Source organism: Sceloporus occidentalis, unplaced genomic scaffold (genome assembly GCF_023333645.1).
Source record: "Sceloporus occidentalis isolate IW3139 unplaced genomic scaffold, rSceOcc1.0.p SCAF_110, whole genome shotgun sequence".
In the NCBI taxonomy this organism is placed as follows: Eukaryota; Metazoa; Chordata; class Lepidosauria; order Squamata; family Phrynosomatidae; genus Sceloporus; species Sceloporus occidentalis.
Window position 1 is genome coordinate 1,362,378 of NW_028317090.1, and position 24,984 is coordinate 1,387,361.

Below are 24,984 nucleotides of genomic sequence, written 5' to 3' on the forward strand. Positions count from 1 at the left end.
AACCGCCACAAACAACGCTTTACGTCACCGCTACTCCTCCCCACCGTGAAAACCATTTTTTTTGGGGGGGGGGGGGGGTGCGGCGAGAGAGCCACGTAGTGCGAATGACGTACGCACGGTTTCTATGGAAACGTTGCCTTGGAAACGAGACGCTTAGTAGCACAACATCTGCGGCCTGCATGCGTCTCTCTGAACGGGAAGTCAGTGCATTATCGGGAACCTACGGATCGGAGAAGAAGACAGTTTAGTTTAACTTCTGTAAAGGTGATCACACATGGGAAATAAGGACAAATTGCTGGGCTGCAGTGTAATTTGCCCTGAATTAAAGAGAAAGTTGTCGGTTGAACTTGATAGAATTGTTATACTATCTGATGTCATTTACTCGTTTTGTATAAGATGCAATTGCATTGATGCTATGATGAAACTCATGAAATTAGGATGTTTTGCAAGTTGTATTAGTAGTAGGATTGTCATGTTTTATATCAGTAAAACATTGAATAGCAACTGTTCCATTTGCATTATGAGGTATCCAAGGCAGACATATTTTTAATAATATCAATAAGTTAATTATTATTATTAGGTGCATGGTCATAGTAAATTTATTATATATGTTCTCAGGCATCACAGTGAATCGTAACTGCACAAATGCTTATTTTTAGCGTGGCACAGGTAATTTTCCTATGAAGCATGTGCATCCAAAGTGAATTCCACTATTTGCTGCACACGAGTGTCCGCAGACATCAGCAGCAGCAATTAGTATGTTGTAATGCTCCCTACAAAACCATGTTTAATTGCGTAGAATCAATCAGAGACAGTTTAAGGAAATAAGGAACCCGTGGTGTAGAATTAAGTAAAGTAGAAACTGGGAGATTTAATTGGGAAGAGAGGATTAAACCGGAGGGATCCAAACACTTTTCACTATGATTTGGTATTTGCTAAATTTGGGGGGGAATCTAATCTAACATTCAAACTAAAGCAGTGAAAAATATAAGCCCTTAATAGAAATACCTTTCCTGGAAATTTACAGGAACATGCCCACTAGCCTAGACCATTGTTTAAGACTTGTGCCTCCCCTAGTGATCTCCCAAAATACAACATTTTTGGAGTAAAAAAAACCGTGACATGTAAGATTAGCAGTGAGGCGACCTGTATTGTGTTGTAATATTTAGATTTTTAAATAATTCCTTTTTCAAAATTACCAATATTCAAAATAATGTTTTGTGCACTAATTTATCTGATTTGGAGTACAGTTTTCTGTTAACAGTAACCAAATCATATTACTAAGCTATTAAAGAATACATAAGTAATACATCTTGTATTTTAAGTTTCTGTATTGTTTTACAGACTGCCTTGAAGCCATGCCTCTTCCAGATACTATGTTTTGCGCACAGCAAATTAATATCCCACCTGAGCTCCCAGATATCTTGAAACAATTCACAAAAGCTGCCATCAGGACCCAGCCTTGTGATGTGCTCCAGTGGTCAGCTGCGTAAGTCAGACAGAGCTGTAACAGCAGCCAGGATGGTGCTCGTCTCAAGCAGTCTTAGATAGAAAACACAAAACAATAAAAGTTACCAAGACCCCTGTGCAATATTATAGTAATCCAGGGATTATCCACAGATTACATTCATACAAAATGTGTGTAAATGCTCATTAAACATTCCTAACAATAGGAATCTGTAAATTCTAATCCAGTATTTTAAATATTTGCTTAATTTGTATATATACGCTAATGGGGCAGAAAATGCAGATATGGCGTGAGACTTACTGTCTGATTGCATCCACAATTTTAAAATCGCTTCATGCATATGAACTGGCTTTATCAGACTACTGTGCCGAATGTTGAACAACAACCCCACCAAGTATTAATATTCAATTTTCTTTATATAACTCCAACTATCTATGCAGAGCTTCTTACAGTGTGCACATTCAAAGGGTCTGACACAACTAGAGCAGACAGACTGAGACGGACTGTTAAGAGGGCCTTGGTCATAAGCTTGCTATCTAGAGGGATATGAAATGGCTGAACTCCTTTGCTTGTAATGGAGCTTCAGTGAAAAGACAGCAGGTTCCACACAACTAAAACATCAGTAGACTGCTATTGTGATGCAGAATTGCAGTGTTCTCTTGCCACTGTGTTAACCATTATAAACTTTCTAATTAAGGTATAGGGTTACCATGTGAAGAAGATACCTTCATTGGCTTACATGATATATGGCTGAAGAAGAGACCTAGATAGTTTTGAAAGCTTTCAATCTGTTATACTTCAGTTAGCCAATAAAGGTATTTGCTTTTATACCTGTCTAATTAAAGTGAGACCACTATTACTTGGACTGATTTGGGGTTTTGAAAAAATGGTATAAGACACAAAATAACAGAAATGAAGAGAATAAAACCTCACATTGTCAAGGCTATTGTGTGACACATAAATTGGATTGCATTTTGTATTATTTTAAAATATAGATCTTGTCTTTTTGCAGGTACTTCACCTGTTTATCAAAAGGTGAGCCCTTACCCGTAAAAGAAAGGCTTGAAATACCAGTGGCAACTCAAAAAACAGACACTGGGCTAACTCAAGGGCTTCTAAAGGTTCTACACAAACAGGTATGTAACAAGATATTTAATATAGTGCAAGAAATTCCTTCCACTGACAGAAAATTATGAAAAATATGCAGTTTTCATTATAACCTGGAAATACAATATACATATGTGTGTGTGTGTGTGTGTGTAATTTGAATTTAAATATTTCTCTCTGTATAATAGAATAATAGAATAAAAGTTTTTTTTAATTAAAATGATTATTAACTAACATAAAATGCATAAACAAAACACATTCCAAACACCCTCTTGATGTGCTAACTAAACACATAAATTGTTCTAATAGGCAGCTAGCCTGTTTCCCAACATTTAAATATCAAACAATATTATTATACCAGCCTGTACTACATGTTTTGTAGTCTTTAGCAGTGTTGCATGTACCCTCTCAATTTAGAATTATTCTGACGTCTGTTTCTTTGTAAAGGCCACAGCCTCTATTTATTGTCTGCAGGTGAGGCTAGTGGTTAAACAGCACGGACATGTTCTAGCCTTAATAACTTTCTTCTAGGACCGCATTACCTATTCTTAAGTATTTACTGGGTCCTAAACCCCTACCTTATACAATGTTGAATTTGCCAATCTCACAATACTCTTCTGCGGAGCACTGACCCTGCTTATTTAAGTATTATTTTTTTAATATATAGTGTGCCTCTACAATGACTATATTATATATTACTAAATATTACAATTAGATTCTTTATGATATTTAAAATATAAATTGAAAAGCATTAATTATACAGTGAAACTTTGGTAAAATCGTATTTGAAAAAAATGGAACTATGTACCTTATGTAAGTATTCAACATCCACATATTAATGTTTGGTAGAGCAGCCTTTTTCAGCCATAATGGCTTTAAGTTTCTTTGGTTGGACATCACTTGGGGTATGTGTCCAACCGAGCAGAGGACCAGATCAGGTTCTCTTGCAGTATTTCCCTGCAGTTGACTCCATTTTCATTATGCCTCATCTCACCACATGGAGTAAGATTGTACATTTGAGTAGCTGCAAAATAAAGTGACACAGTACAATAATTGAATTCCGATGTTTTAAAATGAAGTATTAGACATCAATACAAAATGTTTATTTACCATTTGTTGTTCATAAACGAGGGATAATTGATAAGGGCTCTGGATTTGTTTGTAAAAAAAACCCCAAATAAATCATATATACACATTTTTTACTTATAAAGACAATGTATAGGCACAGTGTATATTCACCTAATTAAGCATGTTTCTCAATGTTACAGAGTGTTCAGTGCAATCTGTGTACCACTGCATGTAAAATTTCCATTGTTGTAATCATGTATTTAATTGTAGCTATCATCCAAGGCCATTGTAAGTGAAACTGATCTTGAAGAAAAATGGAAAGATCTCTGCTTACCTCAAGAGCAACTGCAATGCATTCTGACACTGGATAACTTTGGAAATGAAGTAGAATGGATGAAATTTCTAGCTCTTGCCTGTAGCACACTTGGAGGGGTAGGTGTTCCATTTTATAAGACTTACCAAAATGATTTGTGTATTAGCCTGCATTATGTGCCCATATCCGATTAACCAGCAGCATTAAAACATTCTAAAATTAGGAACATGGGTCTGCCTATAATTATAAGCCATGAATCCTAATCCTACTAGATAACGTTTTAACTACATGGCATTCAGTGATATATACATTTTTTTAAAATAATGTATTTTGTTCTATATTACTGCATGACAGCATGTCTTCAATATTTCCAAATAAGAGAAAAATATAATTTAAATCCCAAAATGCTTTGTTACTATTATTGTAGTAGTCCTCCAAGATTCATCCTGTATCCCTCCTGAACAATTCTCTCACTGAAGCTCTGAACTCATTATAAAGGCAAATGTTTCATCAAGGTCAAAAACAGAAATGTCACTAAATTATCTGATCAAAGTTGTCAAAAGGAATTTTACAGACAGCTCATGATAAAGCAGATTTCCAGAGGTATATCATGAGCCCCTTGGTATCAGTTAGAGCTGTCATCCTTATATTTAGCTGTTGCAATAGAAGTTTGCAGTTTGTCAGCAGGAGACAAGCCATTTTTGATAAAGAAAAATGAATTTGGAAAGTTCTGTCGTATGTGATGTGGATTGTGGCACAGTTGTAATGCATAAAATATTATCTTCTTTACAACTTCATAGAATTTTTATTCTTATGCTTCATTTTATACTTATGATTCTGTACATGAAAACAATAATGTGGATAAGCCTTTTAACCCCTTCACAATGTCTGGCAAATTTTACTCCAATTGTTTTAGCTTGCCAAAATGAATTATTAAAGCAAACAGTAAGTCATGTGCTATAAGTTCTATCAGGACCGTGAAAAAAATATTGATTGGGCAAGCATTTGCTTGGGCCCCACACTCCCTGGCATGCAATCACACCCACTGCTCCAACACCAAAAAAAAACCACATGCACGGGAGGAGCGCAATATTATGCAGATCGCATTGCAAATTAATGAGGAGTCCTTAAACGGAGTGTGAGTTGTGATCAGTGCTGGCTTTAGGTGTTCAGGTGCTTTATGCGGGCCACCCCCGTGGTGCCCCCTCCTCTGTCATCCTCCCCAGAGTCCCTTTGTCTTTGTCTTTGTCTCCTTCACTGTACCACACCTCTCTTCCTCCCTCATGTTGTTCAGATAAAGCTCAAATTAACACCACATGGAAAAACAACATTGCAGGTAAAGATCAACAGAGTAAGACATATAAACCCTGTATTTGCAGGTATAGGTAAATAAATAACATAGCATTGCAGGTAAAGCGCAACTGAAACATCACAAGCAAACTCAGCACTGAAGGTAAAGAGCTACTGAAAAATCACACGCAAACTCAGCACTGAAGATATAGATCAAATAAATTATGCATGAAAACCCTAAACTGCAGGCATAGATCACAGACCACACACCCCAAAGGCCAACCCTAGCACCCAGATTTCACACATAGGACTTGTTCCAGCACCCAGATTGCATCCACAGGACCTGCCTAGCACCCAGATTGGACGAATAGGACTTGCCATCTTTGTCCCCAAACAACATGTCTCTGCTATATTTGTCTCCAGTTTGTCTATGCCATCTTTGCCACCCACTTACACATACTCTCACACACCCTCCCGCACCCCTTACCTCAACTGCAAGTTTCTCTGTGACGTTCGTAGACTTATGCATGGGCTGGTAGCTTACCTCTGTGTTGCAAGCACACTGTGCAAACAACTTCTCTTTTATCCCAGGGGAAGCAGAAACACAGCAGGGTCAGGGTACCTTGGCGGTACAAGAGAGGTTGCTTGCACAGTATGCATGCAACTCAAAGGTAAGCTGTGCGCACGTGCAGTTGTGACTGCTGCAGCCCGTGGTTGTTGCAGGCTCAAAGGGCTGCTGCTATGGTCTCCCCGGGAACAACGGGCCCAAGGCAGCTGCCTCTTTTGCCCGGTGTTAAGGACGGCCCTCAAAAATACTATATTTTGAGGAATAAAATACACATTTTAGCAACCAAAAAAATCCCACTGTTGAATTGTACCATAATATCTCTATGCATACTACATTTATGATATACTTTCTGGAAAATGCAGTATCATAATTATCATTTTGCATTCACATATAGAGCATATCATCTGCTCTGAAGCATGCCTGTGAAATACTGACAGAGGATCCAGAAGGTGGTGCTGCTCGCATTCCTTTTCAAACATTCACTTTCCTATACAAGTATTTGGCCAGAATAGATGGCGATATTTCACATACAAAAGTGGAAGATGCACTTTTTGCTTTGCAGGCAGATGCGTAAGTACAACACATTTTTGATATATCTAAACACAGAGTACATATATACACCTAACCATTTTGAAAGGTCTGTGTAAAGGTAAGGAATTAAAGTATGTGTGTGTGTGTGTGTGTGTGTGTGTGTGTGTATATATATATATATATATATATATATATATATATACCGTATTGGCTCGGATATAGGCCGCACCCGAATATAGGCCGCACCCTAAAAGTTTGGTGCTTTTTTAAAGAAAAAGTTTTGTAATAAATATGCTGCCACTCTGTCCTCCCCCCTTCGAGATATGCTGCCCCTCTGTCCTCCTCCCCTCGAGATATGTTGCCACTCTGCCCCCCCTGAGATATGCTGCCACTCTGCCCCCCCCCAACTTACTCAGCGGAAGTGCCGGCACCGGAAGTTGAATACGCATATTGCGTAGATGTCCCCCGCCGGCCCCGCAAGACACCCGGGAGTCTGCTCTGGTAAGTCTTGGGGGCAGAGGTAAAACGCATTGTGCGGACTTTCACCGGCTGCGGCGATGCGCGTAAACAACCTCCGCTGCCGGCACGTCTGCACGATGTGCTTTAACAATTTCCCTTGCCGGGACTCCCCTCGTGGGAATTCCCGGTAAGGGAGATTGTTAAAGCACATCGTGCAGACGTGCCGGCAGCGGAGGTTGTTTACGCGCGCATCGCCGCAGCCGGTGAACGTCTGCGCGGTGCGCTAAGACAACCTCCCGTGCCGGCACTCCCCCCCATGGAAAGTGCCGGCAGGGGAGGCTGTCTCAGCATATCGGAGAGTAGGATGCAGGTCCCCCTGCACCGCTACGGGGGATCTGTATCCTAACCCTGCATGTCCCGGGCGTCGGGCGATAGACCCCGAATATAGGCTGCACCCCCACTTTAAAGACTTAAAGCGGGGGAAAAAAGTGCGGCCCATATTTGGGCCAATACGGTATATATATATATATATAATCCCACCATGTGTATATACCATAAGACCAGCCACCCTAACTTACAACTTACTTCATCTGTCATTGTTTCTGGTTAAATATGAATAACAGTACGATGCTATTGTAATTATTTTAATTTTCTTTGAACTTTAGGTAATAGTTTTTTAATTTCTTTGAGTCTCTCGTTGTGGAGGGATTTTGGCCCACTCTTCTTTACAATGGTTCTTCAGTTCCTTAAGGTTTATGGGCATTTCAATTTGGTTGAGGTTTGTACTATGACTGGGCCATTGCAACTCCTTGATTATTTTCTTTTCAGCCATTCTGTTGTAGATTTGCTGTTATGCTTGGAATAATTTTCCTATTGAATGACCCAATTTTTGCCAAACTTTAGCTGTTTGTACTTTAGTATACAGAGGAGTTCATGGTTGACTCAATGACTTCAAAGTTTCCAGGTCCTGTGGCTGCAAAACAAGCCAAATCATCAACCCTCCACCACCGTGCTTGACAGTATGAGGTGTTTGTACTGATATGCTGTGTTTGGTTTTCGCCAAACATGGCGCTGTGTATTATGGTCTAACATCTCCACTTTGGTCTTATCTTGTGGTTTGTTCAGATGCAACTTTGCAAACTTAAGCTGTGCTTCCATGTTCTTTCTCCTGGCAACCCTTCATGAACTTTAACATTTAACATGCTAACTGAGGCCTGTAGAGCCTTAGATGTAACTCTTTGTTTCTTTGCAATTTCTCTAAGCATTGCACAGTCTGACCTTAGGGTGAATTTGGAAAGTCAACTCCTGGGAAGATTGGCAACTTGAATGTTTTCCACTTTTGAATAATCTCTCTCACTGTAGACTGATGAAATTTAAATTGTTTGGAAATGGCCTTATAACCCTTCGCAGAGTGATGGGCAGCAGCAATTGCTTCTCCAAGATCATTGCTGATGTCTTCCCTCCTTGGCATTGTGTTAACACACACCTAAATGCTCCAGACCAGCAAACTGCTAAAACGTCTGCTTTTTTAGAGGTGGTCACACTTGCTGATGATCAGTTAATCAAGGGAAGCAGTGAGGGTATAATTATAAATTAAACAAAATGTTACTTTGTTAAAGAATTATTTCTGGTAAGGGTTTGGGCATTCAACATTAACGCAATGCTGCTTTCTAACATTGCATTTAGTTAAAAACAAATATAAAAAAGTGGTAAAGCAAAATAGGTGCCACATCTTTACAGCTTTATTATTTTTATTGAACTTAAGATAGTTACACAAATATGACATTTTGCAACCGAACTCACGGTTCAGTAGTAAATCTTTTCTCTCCCTCTCTCATATATACACATATACATATGGTACATTTTAGGTAAATTGAACCAGAGATGAACAACAACACATGACATATTATACAGTGTACAGTATTTGTTGTTTATTCAACAAAAATAAAGCCAAAATGGAGAAGCCATATGTGGAAAAAGTAATTTTAGCTGGAAATACTTGTCTTAAAACAAAAACGCATTGTCAGGGTATTCCTTTAGAATGTCAAAAAGCTTTCAATGTTGATAAAATTTGATAGAATACAGTTATATACATTCTGAGGTTTATTTGGGTCACATGTCAGAGAGTGCAATTAGTATTTCATCAACCGTACATGTGACAAAAAAAATCATTTTCATTCCTCATTTATTTAAACTGCAACTCACTTAATAAACCCAAAACGGGGGATGTCAAACTAGTTCCTCAAAGGATGCAACCTTGCCATTACTTTCAAATTTTTCTCATTAAAGTATAATCAACAATGTATATAGCTGAACAGAATGGCAAGTATTATACTGATTTGCTGGTTTGTCTGTGGCCCTGAGAGATTACATTTGGTCATTCCCGGTTTAACTGCGCCTCAGCAATGTTATTTTTCCACAGTCTTACAATCAATATACCTCTAACCTCAATAATAATGGTAATGATTTTGTTAGCTGGATATTGCTTGCTTGATGTATATGCTGACAATAAGCAATTATGCTTGCTTTAAAACATTATTTAGTTGTTACAAAATTCACTTAAATGATTAAAACTGGAATAAATAAAATTGAACATCAGTTAGATAATTGGCCTTTTCTTTAAAATAATTGCACCCAACGGCCCTGTATTTAATGTAATACTGGGCTGCCTTTAATAGTGTTTGTGTGCAAATATTTTATGTTAATAATGTGTTTGAGTGTATTGCTAGTCACATAAATAGCAAGTTCAAATAAATGGGTTTATATTTTAAAATTCTGCTGCAATGTTTTCATAAAAAAAACTAAGGCTGGTAAATAAATTGCTTTATTTAGTAGACCAAACAGTACAGTTGCTTTTCAGGCAGGATTTAAGTCTGAAATTCAGCTCACCACGAGCAGTGTTTGTAAAGTGGGTAATAACTTAATAGGTACATGTAGAAATGGTTACTCTTGTGGACATTTTTCAGAAGTATGTAAATTATGTAAACTATTATGTTAGTTTGAAATTATGCTGAGCTGTAAATGTAGGATTTGGGAAAGCGACATGTCCACTTAATGGGACATCCAAGGATCCTAGGCAGGATCCCTGGATATGCAAAAAAAATGCATATTAAAGTACTTTGTGAAAAAAGAAAAAAAGCCTCCATGAGAAGCCTTCTCCACAGGGCCAGATTAAGAGCATCATGGGCCTGGTGCTGAGAATTTGTGTGCCCTTTTTATGGAAATAAATAAATTAGACACCTCAGCATCCTTGTGTACTGGATAAAGAAGTCATTAGTGCTAGGCAGATAATATAGGATATAATCTTATGTGATGGTATTGGGAGGTCATCTGTACACATAAAAAAACACATTGGACGCCTGAAGCCAGAATTTCGTGCCTTTAATCCTTTTGAATAAAATATGCAAATTGAAATAGAGTAAGTAACACAAAACCTTTACTTTTCCTCTCACTGATTTCTGGGCCAAGAAAGTTTTGTCCTCTGACGTGACTACAAATTCAGGAGGGTGTTTTATCTCTGGATAAGTAAAAAATGAATAGTTAAATTAATTCCTACAGTAAGCAAAGAGCCAGGAAACAGATGACCAAACACACACACCAGGACAGCCTCTGCCACACCAACACCCAAACACACACACCAGGACAGGATCTGCCATACCAACACCCAATGACACACACACCAGGACAGGCTGTGCCATATCGACACCCAAAGACACACACCAGGACAGGCTCTACCGCACCGACACCCAAACACACACACCAGGACGGGATCTGCCATACCAACACCCAATGACACGCACATCAGGACAGGCTGTGCCATATCGACACCCAAAGACACACACACCAGGACAGGCTCTGCCACACTGACACCCAAACACACACACACACACCAGGACAGGCTCTGCCACACCGACACCCAAACACACAACAGGACAGGCTTTTTCACACCGACACCCAAACACACACAGAAGGACAGGCTCTGCCACACCGACACCCAAACACACACACCAGGACAGGCTCTGCCACACCGACACCCAAACACACACACCAGGACAGGATCTGCCATACCAACACCCAATGACACATACACCAGGACAGGCTGTGCCATATCGACACCCAAAGACACACACACACACACCAGGACAGGCTCTGCCACACTGACACCCAAACACACACACCAGGACAGGATCTGCCATACCAACACCCAATGACACATACACCAGGACAGGCTGTGCCATATCGACACCCAAAGACACACACACACACCAGGACAGGCTCTGCCACACCGACACCCACACACACACACACACACACACACCAGGACAGGCTGTGCCACACTGACACCCAGATAAACACACCGGGACAGGCTTTGCCACCCAGACACACCCGGACACACACACCAAGACCGGCTCTGCCACACCGACACCAAGACACACACACTAGGACAGGCTCTGCCACAATAACACTCAAACACACACAACAGGACAGGCTATGCCACCCACATCGGGACAGGCTAAACTAAAACAATAAAAAAAAAATATTTTCAACACATCCAGCACTATGTTTACTTATGCCCCCAGCCTGCCTCTCCATTCAGTATTGATTTATTAGATGAGATGGCCCTAGCTGTCCCCCTTGTGTATTGATGCCACCAGCCCCTATATATATTTGTGCCTTCCAGCCAGCCCCACAATGTGTAGCCACCCAGCCACCACCCCCTAGTCTTGATTTATATGATGCCCCAGCCTGCCCCTCGTGTGTATTGTTGCCCCTACTACCTTATGCCACCCAGCCCCCCCTCTTTAGTATCATGTCAGTATCATGTCATGGACCGGCCTATTGCATTTCACAGTGAAATAAGTAAATATTTATCACTTATAATAAGAAATATTTGACCCCTTTGCAAAACATGACTTAGTACTTGGTGGCAAAACCCTTGTTGGCAATCACTTGTTGAGGTCAGACTTTTTTTGTAGTTGACCACAAGGTTTGCACACATCTCAGGAGGGATTTTTTCCCACTCCTCTTTGCAGATCCTCTCATTAAGGTTTCGAGGCTGACATTTGACAATGGAATGAAGGTCTGGAGACTGGCTAGGCCACTCCAGGACCTTAATGTCCTTATTCTTGAGCCACTGCTTTGTTGCCTTGGCCAGGATTTTGGGTCATTATCATGCTGAATTACCCATCCACGGTGCCCTGGCTGAGGGAAGGAGGTTCTCACTTCTCACCCAAGATTTGACGGTACATGGCCCCATCCATCGTCCCTTTTGATGCGGTGAAGTTGTCCTGTCCTCTTAGAAGAAAACCCCATCCCAAAGCATAATGTTTCCACCTTCATGTTTCGGGTCATAGGTAGCATTCCTCCTCCTCCAAACATGGCGAGTTGAGTTAATGCCAAATAGCTCAATTCTGGTCTCAGCTGGCCACAACACTTTCACCCAGTTCTCCTTTGAATGATTCAGATGTTCATTGGCAAACTTCAGACAGGCCTGTACATGTGCAGGGGGACCTTGCGGGCACTGCAGGATTTCAGTCCTTCACCACGTAATGTGTTACCAATTGTTTTCTTGGTGAGATCATTGACAAGATCCTCCCGTGTAGTTCTGGGATTCTGTTCTCATGTTTACACTGTTCTCATGATCATTGCATGGAGCCCCAGATCGAGGGAGCTTGACAGTTATTTTGTGTTTCTTCCATGTGTGAATAATTGCACCAACTATTGTCACCTTCTCACCAAGCTGCTTGGCGATGGTCTTGTAGCCCACTCCAGCCTTGTGTAGGTCTACAATCTTATCCCTGACATCCCTGACATCCTTGGACAGCTTTTTGGTCTTGGCCATGGTGGAGAGTTTGGAATCTGATTGATTAACCCCTTCGCGACCTTTGCCGGTTCAGGACCGTCATAACAAGAAGGTCACTAAATGACCTTTGACGGTCCTGAACCGTCAAAAAATTAAATAAGCTTAAAAAGTGATAAAGGATCACTTTCTTCGCTTAAACGGCCTTGCTGCAATGCCTCGATGTCGAGGCATTCAGCAAGGCCGAGATCGGCATCGGGGGCCATGTCTGGCCCCTTCCCGGGGCGTCAACAGCCGCCATACATTGTATGGCGGCGGACGCCCGTTTTAAAAGCGTTTAAACTTAAATGGTGTCGCTGGAATGCCTCGATCAGGAGGCATCCAGCGACACCAAACACTTACCTCTGGGTGGGCTGTGACCGCTCCGGAGAGCGGTCACAGCCGCCGCTGCCGGTGATCTTCGCCATCAAGCAAGATGGCGGCGGCCCGGGAAATAAAACAATAAAGACGAAAAAGTTCGCTAGAGGGTCTCCAGACCCTCTAGAGAACTGGCTCCACTTGCTGGTTGAATACAGGTACTGCATTCAACCATGCAAGTCAATGGAGCCCAGCTTTCTAATCACTATGTGATTAGTAAAATATTCAAAATAAATAAAAATAAATAAAAAATGGAAAAAAAAAATAAAAAAAAATGTGCTAACATTTAAAAATAATTATGCAGTGATGTCACTAAAAAAAATATATAAAAAAAGTATTAAAAAAATAAAATAAAATTAAAAAATAAAGTTTATTATTTTGAGCAAGTGCTAAAATTTCTCAAAAATCTCAACAAAGAGTTAAAATAAAAGCACTTCAAATACCCAAGGGGTGTCTAATATATAAAAAAAATGGCTGATGGGGTAAATTGGAGTGGCCTAGCTCAAAGATAGGGCATAGGTACAGACTGACCAAAATGGCGAAAAAAAGCGCACTTCCCAAATGTGGCATTTTAAATCTGAAACAACCCGACAAACCCATGCATGTCGGGTATCACTGCACTCAGGAGATGTTCCTGAACACACATTGGCGTGTTGTTTGACAGTGGCATATACCAGGACCTGTATATCTATAACTAAAGTACAATTTGTGTGAAAAAAAAATAAAAAAAATTACTATTACAAAGTTTGACAAAGTGTAGTTCTATAATTGGTGCATGGAAAGGGTTAAAATAACAGCATTTGGAATACCCTGGGGTGTCTAGTTTTCAAAAATATATGGTTTGAATGGGTTAAATTGAGTTAACCGGCTTCAAAGATATTCCAAAGAGGAGAGGGAGGCACAATGACCAAATGACCACCTGAATTACGCATGCCCCAAAAGTAGCCTTTTACCAGCCAAACAATCTGACAAACCCATGCATGTGGGGTATCGCTGTACTCAGGAGATGTTGCTGAACACATATTGGGGTGTTGTTTGACAGTGACATATACCAGCACCTGTATATCTATAACTAAAGTACAATTTGTGTGGAAAAAAAATAAAAAAAATTACTATTACAAAGTTTGACAAAGTGTAGTTGTATAATTGGTGCATGGAAAGGGTTAAAATAACAGCATTTGGAATACCCTGGGGTGTCTTGTTTTCAAAAATATATGGTTTGAATGGGTTAAATTGAGTTAACCGGCTTCAAAGATGTTCCAAAGAGGAGATGGAGGCAGACTGACCAGATTTGTTAAAAAAGATTTGGAAATCATAAAACGCTGCTTGTACTTATTGCCCTATAACTTACAAAAAACAGCAAAAAAACATAAAAACATTGGGTATTTCTAAACTCAGGACAAGTAGTAGAATCTATTTAGCTAGTTTTTTTACTTGCTTTTTTAGGTGAGTAAAAGATTTTTCAAATAAAAGTCATAAAATGTGTTTTTTTTCAATTTTTCACCATGTTTTTTTATTTTTTTTTATAGTAAATAAGATGATACGATCAAAATAATGGTATCTGAAGAAAGCCCATCTTGTCCTGAAAAAAACAATATATAACTTATGTGGGTACACTAAATGGGTGAGGAGAAAATTACAGCTGAACACAAGCACCACAAAAGTGTCAAAACAGCCTCGGTCCCACAGGGTACAAAACGAAAAATGAGCCCGGTCCTTAAGGGGTTAATTGTTTCTGTGGACAGGTGTTTTTTTTTTTTTTACAGGTAAGAAGCTGAGATTAGGAGCACTCCCTTTAAGAGAGTGCTCTTAATATCAGCTTGTTACCTGTATAAACGACACCTGGGAGCCAGACATCTTGCTGATTAATAGGGGATCAAATGCTTATTTCACTGAGTAAAATGCAAATCAATTTATAACTTATTTGAAATGCGTTATTCTCGATTTTTTTGTTGTTATTTTGTCTCTTACTGTTCAAATAATCCTACCATTAAAATTATAGACTGATCATGTCTTTGTCAGTGGGCAAAAGTACAAAATCAGCAGGGGATCAAATATTTTTTCCTTCACTGTAAATGAAAAAAACTGCAACACTGTTATATGAAAATAAGTAAAGTAAGTGTTGTTGTTGGAGAGTAAATCAAGTGAAAGCATACCAAGAAGGAAGTCCAGTAAGAAGTTGTATGGTTCACAAGGCACATAAGTGAAGCTAAGTGGTTTTGACAACCAAGTATAGCATAAGGCAATCTTGTTTCTATTTTCTTTTATATAAAGAGTAACTTATTTTAATCTGGGACCATCTGCTACAGATAAATGCATTTTGTTTGATCTTATTTTTCCTGTATTTCCGTTTAATGTTTATGCATACTGCATGCCAACCTTTGAATGGATTATTAGAAATATTCCTAAATTGCATTGTAGAAAATTCAGTCATGGACAGCACAATGGGAAACAACCAATCAAAATAGCTGGTTTTGACATGTTTATGGATACCCAAAACAAACTGCACACAGTAGAGAGGTCATACATATTCACAATCCTGTCTGCACAGTAGCATATTATGAACAACCATGCATAAAACAAAGATCGCATAAACTCTACAGTATGTGATTAAATAATCCAGGGTTATTTACTATAATGAATTTATCAATAACCAATTATTACATTTGCATTGGACATACAATATTAAACCAGAAAGAGATGTTAATCTTTATTAATAAATGCGTTTAATCCATTTAGAGCTCCTGATACAAGTTTTTGAGTGTAAGACTGTTCGATAACAAGCTTTGTGATAATATGCTGTTTAATTTGTAAAATGCTTAGTGTTTTTAAGAGAATATTGGTTCAGAACATTAACATAACAGTGCTAACTCTTACCTAAGGTAGGACCTGCCACCCTGCTGCTGCTGCAGCTGCCATCCTCCCCCATATACCAATGATTCTTGCCGCTGATTGGCTGCTTGAATCAGACAATTAATGGCCAGAAAACACTCCCATTTAAATCAATGGAATAACTTTCTGTGCAATCACACAAGGGTTAGCCTGCAGTGTTCTCCAAGCCAAAACTTGATCTGACTGGTGGTGAGTATATCACACGTATAGAGTTGCCTTTAAAATTAGTCTTTGGTGTAATTTAGACTTGACAAAAAAATTTTTATACTACACCCAACACTCAAAAATGGGTTAATTTATTGAACCCGTGAACCTATGAACAGTCTGTAGAGGGGTACACTGTATTTCCCTTAAATCTTAAATACTTAGCTATTATATGTCTTTTTGGTTTTCTGAAATCCCAATAAGCTGAAATTTGCTTTGGTTTTGATTAGATTTTCATTGTTTAATTTCTCTTTATTCAGGAATAAGCAAAATCAAATGATCCAACCAAGAAACTTCTTGAGTGGGATGTGTCCTCCACTTTCTTGAATTACATTTTCAAGCAGTTATTGTTGAACATTGAAAAAAAAGCTGAATACAGATTTTTTGTACAGAATTAGAACAAAGCAGCAGCTCACGATCAAATATTTGTTCTATTGCATTTTTTATGTTTTTTGTGTACAAAATTTTGAACTCCACAACTGGCATGTTTAATGCTGTCAAGTTGTTTGTTTTAAATATTTATGTATAGTATATTAGACCTAGCTAATGTAATAAAAGTTTGAATCATGTTTTGTTTTGTTGTTGTGCTTACTTTATTTGGACACATCATGTACTTCTCTGCACTGCTTTGTATGTCCATGGTGCCTGATTTGGCAGGTGTGCAAGCTTGTCCTTGCTTAACCGCAACTGGCCGCAACCATGTATGTGTATGTCTCCCTATTATAGATAGAGGTATTATCAGTAATTTACTGTTATAAAAGAAAATGAGAGCTCTTTGTTTAAAGTTAGTTCATATCAGCTTCCAGCAACTACTGTGTTTCCTTCGAAGTGTTGAAGAACTGGAATTGCCTCCGTTAACATTTTCTTCCTGCATATTCGGCAATTTATGAAATGTAGTCTAATATAATGTTTCAATAGGGGCAGCAAGCTTATTAGCTATTTAAATGCACTTGATCTTTAGTGAACCAATCCAAATATGTATGTGATTTTTAGTCAAGATGACTATTTATGATACATTTTTATACAATGTAGACCTAAAAATGGTGCATAAATATAAAGAAAATATTTCTACATCACTGCAAAGCCTTTATTACAAAATAACTAAAATTTAAGTAACCAACTAGAAAGAAGTTACACAGTTGTGTACATAAAACATAAGAGTGACATAAGCTTTTTTTTTTTTTTTTTTTAATATTTTTAGAAAAGATGTGTTGATTAGATGAATAAGTGGTATGTTTAAATTCCCTCAGTTCATTAGCCTAATACCACTTTTGCAGGGCCAGATTAAGAGCATCATGGGTCTGGTGCTGAGGATTTTGGTGGGCCTTTTTATGGAAATAAATAAAATAGGCAGGACAGACAGAATCTTGATTCCTCGACTCCTCAAGGGACAGCTGTCCCTTTTGCCCTGCGTTAAAGAAGGCCCTGGCGGCAAGGCCGGACTGGGAATGAAAAGCAGCCCTGGAAATATTTGGCCACCAGCCCCATGTATTGTATCACGTGGTCGAGCTCTTGTGCCCACATGCCACACTATCTGAGCTACACTAATTACCATCCAAATAGCTATAAATCATGCTTTTTGAAACTATATTAAATTGTTCCTTTATGATAACAGAATACTACATTATTATTAAAATCCCAGGAACCAAAAGTGTTAAAAGCCCAAATAAGTACCAGGGAATAGACAGAATCTTAACTCCTCGGCATCTATGTGTACTGGATAAAGATGACATTAGAGCTCGGCACATGTATGAGATAGAATTTTATGTGATGGGATTGGGAACACATCTATATACTAAAAAATGTCATGATACACCTGATGCCACAATTTAGTGCCACTAATCTAGGGCTGCAACTAACGATTATTTTAATAATCGATTAGTTGGCCGATTATTTTTTCGATTAATCGGATAAAAAAAAACAATATGCAAATTTTTCGTTTATTTAAAATAATTTAATGAACTGGATGTTAAAAAACAACTTAAAATTTACATTAACATTCTTATTTTGTTATGATGTAATAAAAAACAATATTTTCAAAGTACAAGAACCCAAACACAATATTTATGAAACAAAATAACCCCAAACATTCTGAAAAGAGGTGGACTATTACTGTTCAAGAAACTTTGCCCCAGCCCTGGCACTTTGCACCCAGCACTTTGCACCCAGCACTTTGCACCCAGCACTTTGCACCCAGCACTTTGCACCCAGCACTTTGCACCAAGCACTTTGCACCCAGCACTTTGCACCCAGCACTTTGCACCCAGCACTTCGCACTTTGCACCCAGCACTTTGCACCCAGCCCTGGCACTTTGCACTCAGCACTTTGTCCCAGCCCTGGCACTTTGCACCCAGCACTTTGCACTTTGCACCCAGCACTTTGCACCCAGCACTTTGCACCCAGCACTTTGCACTTTGCACCCAGCACTCAGCACTTTGCCCCAGCCCTGGCACTTTGCACCCAGCACTTTGCACCCAGCACTTTGCACCCAGCCCTGGCACTTTGCACCCAGAACTTTGCACCCAGCCCTGGCACTTTGCACTCAGCACTTTGCACTCAGCACTTTGCCCCAGCCCTGGCACTTTGCACCCAGCACTTTGCACCCAGCCCTGGCACTTTGCACCCAGCCCTGGCACTTTGCACCCAGCACTTTGCACTGTGCCCCTGCACCCAGTCTCCAACTCTGCCCTGCCCCCACACTCACACCCTGCACCCACACTCACACCCTGCACCCACACTCACACCCTGCCCTGCATCCCCACCCCCACTCTGCCCTGCACCCAGTCTTCCACTCTGCCCTGCACCCACACTCACACCCTGCATCCCCACCCCCACTCTGCCCTGCACCCAGTCTCCTGCCCTGCCCCCACACTCACACCCTGCCCTGCATCCCCACCCCCACTCTGCCCTGCACTCAGTCTCCTACCCTGACCTGCCCCCCCACCCCCACTCTGCCCTGCATCCCCTGAAACCCCACCCCCACCCCCGCGAACCGCTCTGTGCGAATGGAGCCACTCACACAGAGCGATTCACACAGACATGAATACTTACCTCGGGAACGCGTCACATCCGTCACGCAACTAAAAGAAGGCGGAGACTGCAGAGCGTGTAGCAGAAGCGGGGAACGCTCGCGGAGGTAAGTAAAAGGAGCCGAGTGCTCCAACAACGAATCGATCACTCGATTAATCGATAACGGAAATCGTCGACAACGATTTCCGTTATCGATTATTATCCATTTTATCGATTCGTTGTTTCAGCCCTACACTAATCCTTTTCAATAAAATATGCAGATTGAAATAGAGTAAATAACACAAAACCTTTACTTTTCCTCTAACTGATTTCTGGGCCTAGAAAGTTTTGTCTTCTGAAGTGACTACAAATTCAGGCGCTCATTTTATCTCTGGATAAGTAAAAAATAGATAGTTCTACTTATTCCTACAGTAAGTAAAGTGCCAGGAAACAGATGACCAAACACACACAACAGGATAGGCTCTGCCACACCAACACCCAAACACACACACCAGGACAGGCTCTGCCACACCGACACCCAAACACACACACCAGGACAGGCTCTGCCACACCGACACCCAAACACACACACCAGGACAGGCTCTACCACACCCACACCCAAACACACACCCCAAGACAGGCTCTGCCACACCGACCCCCAAACACACACATACACCAGGAGAGGTTCTGCCACACCGACCCCCAAACACACACACACCAGGACAGGCTCTGCCACACAGACACCAAATACACACATCAGGACAGGCTCTGCCACATTGACACCCAAACGCACACACCAGGACAGGTTCTGCCACACCGACCCCCAAACACACACACCAGGACAGGCTCTGCCACACAGTCACCAAACACACACATCAGGACAGGCTCTGCCACACGGACACCAAACACACACACACATCAGGACAGGCTCTGCCACACGAACACCAAACACACACACATCAGGACAGGGTCTGCCACACTGAAGCATAAAAAATATATTTTATACACTGCCCCTTTTGTATTTTAGCCTCTTGTGTTATTGATGCCCCAGACAGGCCCCCTTTACTATTGATTAATGTGTCCCTCCCACAACCTTGTGTTTTGCCCCCCTTTGTGTATTCATCCCCTCACCCCTTTTGTATTGGTTAATGTGATGCTCCCACTGCCATGTGTATTACCCCCAGCCAGGGGCGTGCCTAGAGTATTTGGCACCTGGGGAGGATCCTGTATGTGGCATCCCCCCACAAAAATGCATAGGTTCTATTGTTAGGCAAACATTGACAGGGGTACAGCATAACTGTTATTATTATATACTGAGGCACGCACTGACGGTGGAACAGCATAGCACCTATATACTGAGGCACGCACCAACGGTGGTACAGCATAACACCTATCACTATATACTGAGGAAAACATAGATGAGGGTACAGCATAACACCTATCACTATGTGCTGAGGCACACATTGACGGTGTACAGCAGAACACCTATCACTATATACTGAGGCAAACACTGACAGTGGTACAGCATAACGCCTATCACTATATACAGAGCCACACATTGACGGTGGTACAGCAAAATCCCTATCACTAAACATTGAGCCAGACATTGACAATAATGCAGCATAACCCCTATCACTATATACTAAGCCAAACATTGATGTAGTGTAGGCCTACCACTTCAGTGTCTTGCTTAGTATATCATAGGGATGCAACGAAATGAAAATTCTGGACCGAAACCGAAAATTCAGCATTCGCTTGGCCGAAACCGAAAATAACCACTCCAACCTTAAAAAAACAAAAAAAAATCACTTTTATTTAAAGTAACACACCAAAATTAGACCTCTTGTTCTAACACTTCTCCTTTGCTAAAAATATTTTTTCCAAAAACATTGTGCTATTTTTTAACAGTTCTATTTTTTTAAACAGTTCTAGTTCTTTTGTAAAAGATAATGTTTTCAGGCAGCTGCATATTAGCCATTTGCATGTGTTCTAGCTCTGTTATCTTAGCCCAGTCTACTAGACAAACACCATGACTACTTATCATGCTTCCTGTGGTAAATATATTTTCCATGAGACTTCCCATTTAAGAATGTTCCTAGTTGTCCAAGTACACCTACGCAAAAAGATACCGTATTTCCCCATATATAAGACGCACCTTTTTTTTGAAAAATGTGTGGTCTAAAAACTGGGTGCGTCTTATACAGTGGTTGTAGATTCCAGTACACTCCCTGCAGTCACACTGCCGATTGACCCCGCCCCTTTATGACTCACTGCCGACTGGCCCCACCCCTTTCCTCATAGCATCCACACGGCTCAGACAGCAACTCTAGTGATGGGAAGTTCGGATCATTAAAGTGAATCGGATCATTTCGATTCGTTCACTGAAATGATCTGATTCATGATCCGGATCTTCGGATCACTCAGTGTGCCTGCACGGAGTTACTGTTTTCCAGTAACTCCGTGCAGGCACACTAACGATTGGCCCCGCCCCTTTCATTATGAATTCTCCCCCCTGCCTCCAGTGACGTCAATGAAGGCAGAGAGTCGTTCAAAGATTCGGATCACTGTAAGATCCGGATCATTGTAAGATCCGGATCTTTGAACGACTCTGCCTTCATTGGCATTCTAATCATTCAGAGAATATCACCATACTGTTATAAATAATACATTAATAATCACTTCCCCCAGGATTTACATTCCCCTTTACCTGCAACTGCACCTTAAGCTAACTTTATTAAATTAATTAAATTAACCCTCACCATTAAATTAACCCTAAACACCCCATCAACCATGACTGCCCCAAAAAATTAACCCTTAACACCCCATCAACCATGACTGCCCCTAAAATTAACCCTTAACACCCCATTAACCATAACTGCCCCCAAATTAACCCTAAACAGCCCATTAAGCATAACTGCCCCTAAATTAACCCTAAACACCCCGTTAAGCATAACTGCCCCCAAATTAACCCTAAACACCCCATTAAGCATAACTGCCCCAAATTAACCCTAAACACCCCATTAAGCATAACTGCCCCCAAATGAACCCTAAACACCTCATTAAGCATAAATGCCCCTAAATTAACACTAAAGACCCCATTAAGCATAACTGCCCCCAAATTAACCCTAAACACCTCATTAAGCATAACTGCCCCTAAATTAACACTAAAGACCCCATTAAGCATAACTACCCCCAAATTAACCCTAAACACCTAATTAAGCATAACTGCCCCTAAATTAACACTAAAGACCCCATTAAGCATAACTGCCCCTAAATTATCCCTAAACACCCCATTAAGCATAACTGCCCCTAAATTAACACTAAAGGCCCCATCAACCATACCAATTTATTAGGTAATTTATCTGGAGTACATGCAATTAATTTAGGGGCAGTTATGGTTAATGGAGTATTTAGGGTTAATTTCAGGGGCCGTTATGGTTAATGGGGTCTTTAGGGTTAATTTCAGGGGCCGTTATGGTTAATGGGATCTTTACGGTTAATTTCAGGGGCAGTTATGGTTGATGGGGTATAAGGGTTAATTTTATGCTGATGACTGAGGGTTAATTTAATTAATTTAATAAAGTTAACTGTAGGTGCAGTTATAGGTAAAGGGGGGCAAACTCAGGGGAATCTAAATCCTGGGGACAGTGTGAACATTATTAATGTATTTATTTATAAAAGTATGGTATCAGTAATATTCTCTGAATGATTCGAATCTCTGTAAGATCCGGATCCCTGTAAGATTTGAATCATTCGACTCTTCGGATCATTCGACTCTTCGGATCATTCGACTCTTCGGATCATTCGAGTCTTCGGATCATTCGACTCTTTGAACGAGTCTCTGACTCTATGAGTCATCGTTCCTGTGTGAATTAATGAGCTGTAACCTGACCCCAGAGTCTGTGTCTGAGTGCTCTGCAGATGACTCACAGCTCTAGGATCAGGTTACAGCTGCATGATTCACAGACTGAACCGCTACAAATGAATCGTTCAGTCTAGTGAACCGATTCATCCGGATCACTAAAAAGAACCGGATCAAATGAACGATTCGTTCATGATCCGGACATCACTAAGCAACTCATCTAACTGAGTATAAAATTAATATTTGGGCTGCTGAAAGTTAGGGGAGGTGGGGTTAATTTAGGGGCAGTTATGGTTAATGGGGTGTTTAGGGTTAATTTAGGGGCAGTTATGGTTGATGGGGTCTTTAGGTTTAATTTTGGGGCAGTTAATGGATGGGAGTGATGAGGATGAGTATGAATTTTATGATAATACTTTTTTTTTCAAATTTCAGGCCCCAAAATTACGGAAATACGGGTAATAATACCTGATGGCAAGATAGTAAAATTATGGTGTGTTCCAAGTTGAATGCTTATTGAAACCAAAACATTATATCTAAGTTTTTATGTGGATATGTTTCTGTAGCAACTACCTAATCACATTATACTCAAAACTCTAGCCTTTGGCATAAAAAAAAAAAACATTAAATAACCTTTGGAAATATGTACAGGGACTAGTGACAGAAATTAATAACAGAAATATCTGCCTGTACTGGGTATATCTGGAACACAAACAATACACGGGATAGTTTGACTTGACAGGGCAATGCAAAGATTTTGAAGCATTTGTGCAATAGGTACCAAAAATGTCACTATTTGAATTATATAACTGCACCAATGTTAGATGAAAAGAAAATATATCAAGGCTGTTCTTTTTCTACTGGCATATGGTTAAAACTAATACAGGATTTGGTCAAGTCATAGAATAAAATAAAGTCCTTTGAGAGGGTAAGGGAAAATAATTGCTCATGTTAGTTTTAAAGTACGATGTTCAAGTGGAAATATTGATCCTTGAGAATTATTTGTGCGTACTGTGAAGTTTTTGACATTTGGAATTTGATCAACTTGATGCATTTTCTAGCCTATTACTACGCAGCGCTCTGACATAAAAAGATCCAATAGAAACACATCCCTAATATTTAACACTTCCACAACTAAACCGCAACAAACCATCAATACCAATGCCAATGAATGCCCCCAAATGCTTATTAGAGATAATAATTTAATCTGATTTTATTTTTCATGGAATGCTTAAACGCCATGTTATACAAAATCAGGCATTTACATTTAGAAAATGTTTTAAAAGGACCTAATCTTCTAAATGTAACACTTTTGTAACTAAATGCACAATAAAACATCTTTCCTATTGCTTGGGCCATTCCCAAAAATAATTTAGAGAAATTTTGCCTCACAACTTTTGGTAGTAAAACATAGAAGGTACAGTATGTAATGTATGTAAAAACTGAAACCACTTATTAAAAGATTTGTGTATTGTTTCTATGTTACTCAACCTTCTAAGGAAATAAAATTACATACCTGTCAAACAGATACTGCTGAACATATATTGCAATTCACATACTGTGTAAGTGGAACAGCACTTTCAATCCTTTAAGTGCCAACTACATATGGGATATGTGGTGGTACAATCTCATCTTTGCGGCCGTGGACTGCAACAGTGCTTTTGATTGGCAGGCTTCCCTCTATTGGATGTCTCACTGTTATACACGGACACAGACATTACCCCCAAATTATTCAAAAACATAAAAAATATTCATGGCATATATTAAAACAAGAGAATATACATCCTACTTGAAAAACAAACAAAAAAAATTGGGGCACACTAATTATACATATATTTGTTACAAAATGTGTTATGAAAAGACTACAAAATAGGAATACAGAAAACAATTTGAGCCAGAGACCAGGATTTTATCCATGCAATACTTGTCAGGCTTGCAGTCAGACAAAGAGACAAATAAAAAGGATAGAATCCTTTATGTGTAAAGTATCAGGGAAAG

At 39.9% G+C, this 24,984-nt stretch overlaps 1 protein-coding gene across 1 annotated transcript; it reads left to right on the plus strand.

Moving 5' to 3' along the window:
* The first annotated feature begins 1,358 nt into the window (after positions 1-1,358).
* Positions 1,359-23,458, plus strand: LOC149283177 (ropporin-1-like protein). The gene is made up of 5 exons (XM_089497905.1): positions 1,359-1,489; positions 2,481-2,604; positions 3,914-4,075; positions 6,209-6,384; positions 23,422-23,458. Exons 1-5 carry the CDS (start codon positions 1,359-1,361, stop codon positions 23,456-23,458), a joined length of 630 nt encoding a protein of 209 aa, XP_089354031.1.
* The last annotated feature ends 1,526 nt before the right edge of the window (positions 23,459-24,984 follow it).